Genomic DNA, 2,205 nt, shown 5'->3' with positions numbered 1-2,205 from the left:
CTTTCTGCTTTTACGATTCTGTTCGGTAACATAATGTTCTTGTTGATGATATTAGAAGCAGTTTTATATATATGTTTACAACATTTCACTACAACTCTTTAATGCATCATCTTTTCTTATTTATATTTTCTTTATTATTAGATTAAATTAAGCATAGAGACTTCTTTCCTTTTCAATTTCTTCGTTCTAACTCTGTTAATATGTCATATGATAATATTGTAAAAGCATTTCATACAGGATTATACGATAAATAATATTCCGAGTTTACTGAATTTGGGTATTCGTATTCTGAATCGTCCCCTGAGATTTCATCCATATATTCATGATAGTAATCTCGTTTACTTTGTCTTCTCTTTTTCTTGTTCAACCAGTAATTGAAGGGATTAAACTAAAGTAAAAATATATATATGTATATATGTACACCCATTTTTGGTAATTTTAAAATTTCAATGATAATAAATTATTATTAGGAACACACAAAATATATTTTTTTTAAATAATATTAGTACATACCCTATAATGCCAGAAAAAAATAACAATTATTCCCAAAATAAAAGCAAATATAGTGATATTACGGAATATGAACTAAATATACCATATATTTTATATAATATACCCCAATTTATAATACTATTTTGAGAAGACAGCTTAAATTTTTTGTTCAAGTGTGAATCCGTAGGCCTAATACCATGCGTAGGATATAAAATGCTATTAATCTCTCTTTCTAACATAATATCAAATAGTTTATTTATTTCTTCATCGCCAGTGTTGTGTTTCGATGTACTATTCCGTCGCGTAGATAATGTAGAACGATCTTTTGTTACGTCATGTTCTTTACCACTTGATTTTGCTAGGTTAACGCATGATGAGTTACCACCCGTGGATGCTGAATCTGGGCACTCGACTGTTTGCTCAGTTTTTTCTCGTTGACTTTGTGGCTCTGCGCTTGGTTTAGGTTGAACTGCACTTACAGCTCCATTAGCTGGCTTAGAATGAACTTCTTTTGCAGCTCCACTACGAGACCCAAACAGCCAGGACAAAAATCCTCCAGATGTAGCAGTATTCCTTGCAGAGTCTTTAACTTCCTTTTCTGGAGTTAAAGAAACCTGATTCTTTTCCGTATCTGCACCTGCTCTATTTGTTTTAGGATCTATCTCAGTGGTTGTAGATCCAGTTACCACATCTGGTTTGGGTAGGGCCTTCTGTTCTTCACATTTTAATTCTTTTATTAATTTATCCGGATTATAAATATCATCACACATAAAATAGTTACAGGGATATACGAAATCACAGCAATCAAAATCATCATCATCCCTATGTTTTTTGTACAGCTCATTAATGTGATTAAGATACTTTTTATATTTGTCACATTTATCATTAGGAGAAGATATTTTACTTTTAACAAATTCATGATTTTTGAAATAATCATACAAATCCTTCTCTTCTTTTTTTATATATATATTCAGATGAATAATAATCACAAGGGGTGCGTTTAGCTCTATTAACATTTGTTCCTACTTCATAAAGCTTATTAATAGCAGATTTAGCAACACTATCTTTTGCATATCTTATATTCCTTATTTCATCATAAACCCAATATTGAAATTGTGTGCATCTACTTCTACGATCATCAATATTTTGCATAGCTACTATTTCTTTTAAATTTTTTTCAATCTTATTGCATGTTACAAAAATATCATTGTATTTAACTTTGTGCTGTCCAATTTTTGATTTACATTCGTTGCAATCCTTTTCATCGACTTCCTTATTGAAATTTTCATATTTATCATACAATTGTGAACCTCCTAGAATTTCTTTCTGAAAAAGAAAAAATTGAAAAATTAAGTCAGCTGAATGTTTAATTTTGTTGCTAATTATAGAACATTTACTAAAATTCAATAGAGGGAAAATAATAGCATGTCGTTATCTAACTGAAGATATAAATTTAGTTACGTACCAACTCACTTTCTTCTAATTGTGACATTATATTAGACCTTGCTTGTATTAAATAGAATGACAATACTCATACTGATATATATGTGCAAACATGAAAAGGAAAAACATATTATCTACTGATAGAACATGTTTTCCTTCATTAATTAAATAAATGGAGTAAATATTTTATGAAAAATTATCTTCAATTTTGTAAGTATTTTTTAAACCATTATAATGCAGTTAATAAAACATAAAATAGGATTTTTTTTA

The 2,205-nt window shown here is 28.8% G+C and overlaps 1 protein-coding gene across 1 annotated transcript; it reads right to left on the bottom strand.

Annotated features, from left to right (window-relative positions):
• Positions 1-1,518: 1,518 nt before the first annotated feature.
• Positions 1,519-1,984, bottom strand: PCYB_063300 (hypothetical protein; the record flags this gene model as incomplete). The annotated part of the gene is made up of 2 exons (XM_004221497.1): positions 1,519-1,818; positions 1,958-1,984. Coding segments are annotated over 2 exons (327 nt in total), but the record flags the coding sequence as incomplete, so codon positions are not given.
• Between the last annotated feature and the right edge of the window lie 221 nt (positions 1,985-2,205).

The sequence above is a fragment of the Plasmodium cynomolgi genome, chromosome 6, assembly GCF_000321355.1.
Source record: "Plasmodium cynomolgi strain B DNA, chromosome 6, whole genome shotgun sequence".
NCBI classification, from domain to species: Eukaryota; Apicomplexa; class Aconoidasida; order Haemosporida; family Plasmodiidae; genus Plasmodium; species Plasmodium cynomolgi.
The sequence above is the reverse complement of the archived record's forward strand: the minus strand, read 5'-3'. Positions and strand labels throughout refer to the sequence as shown.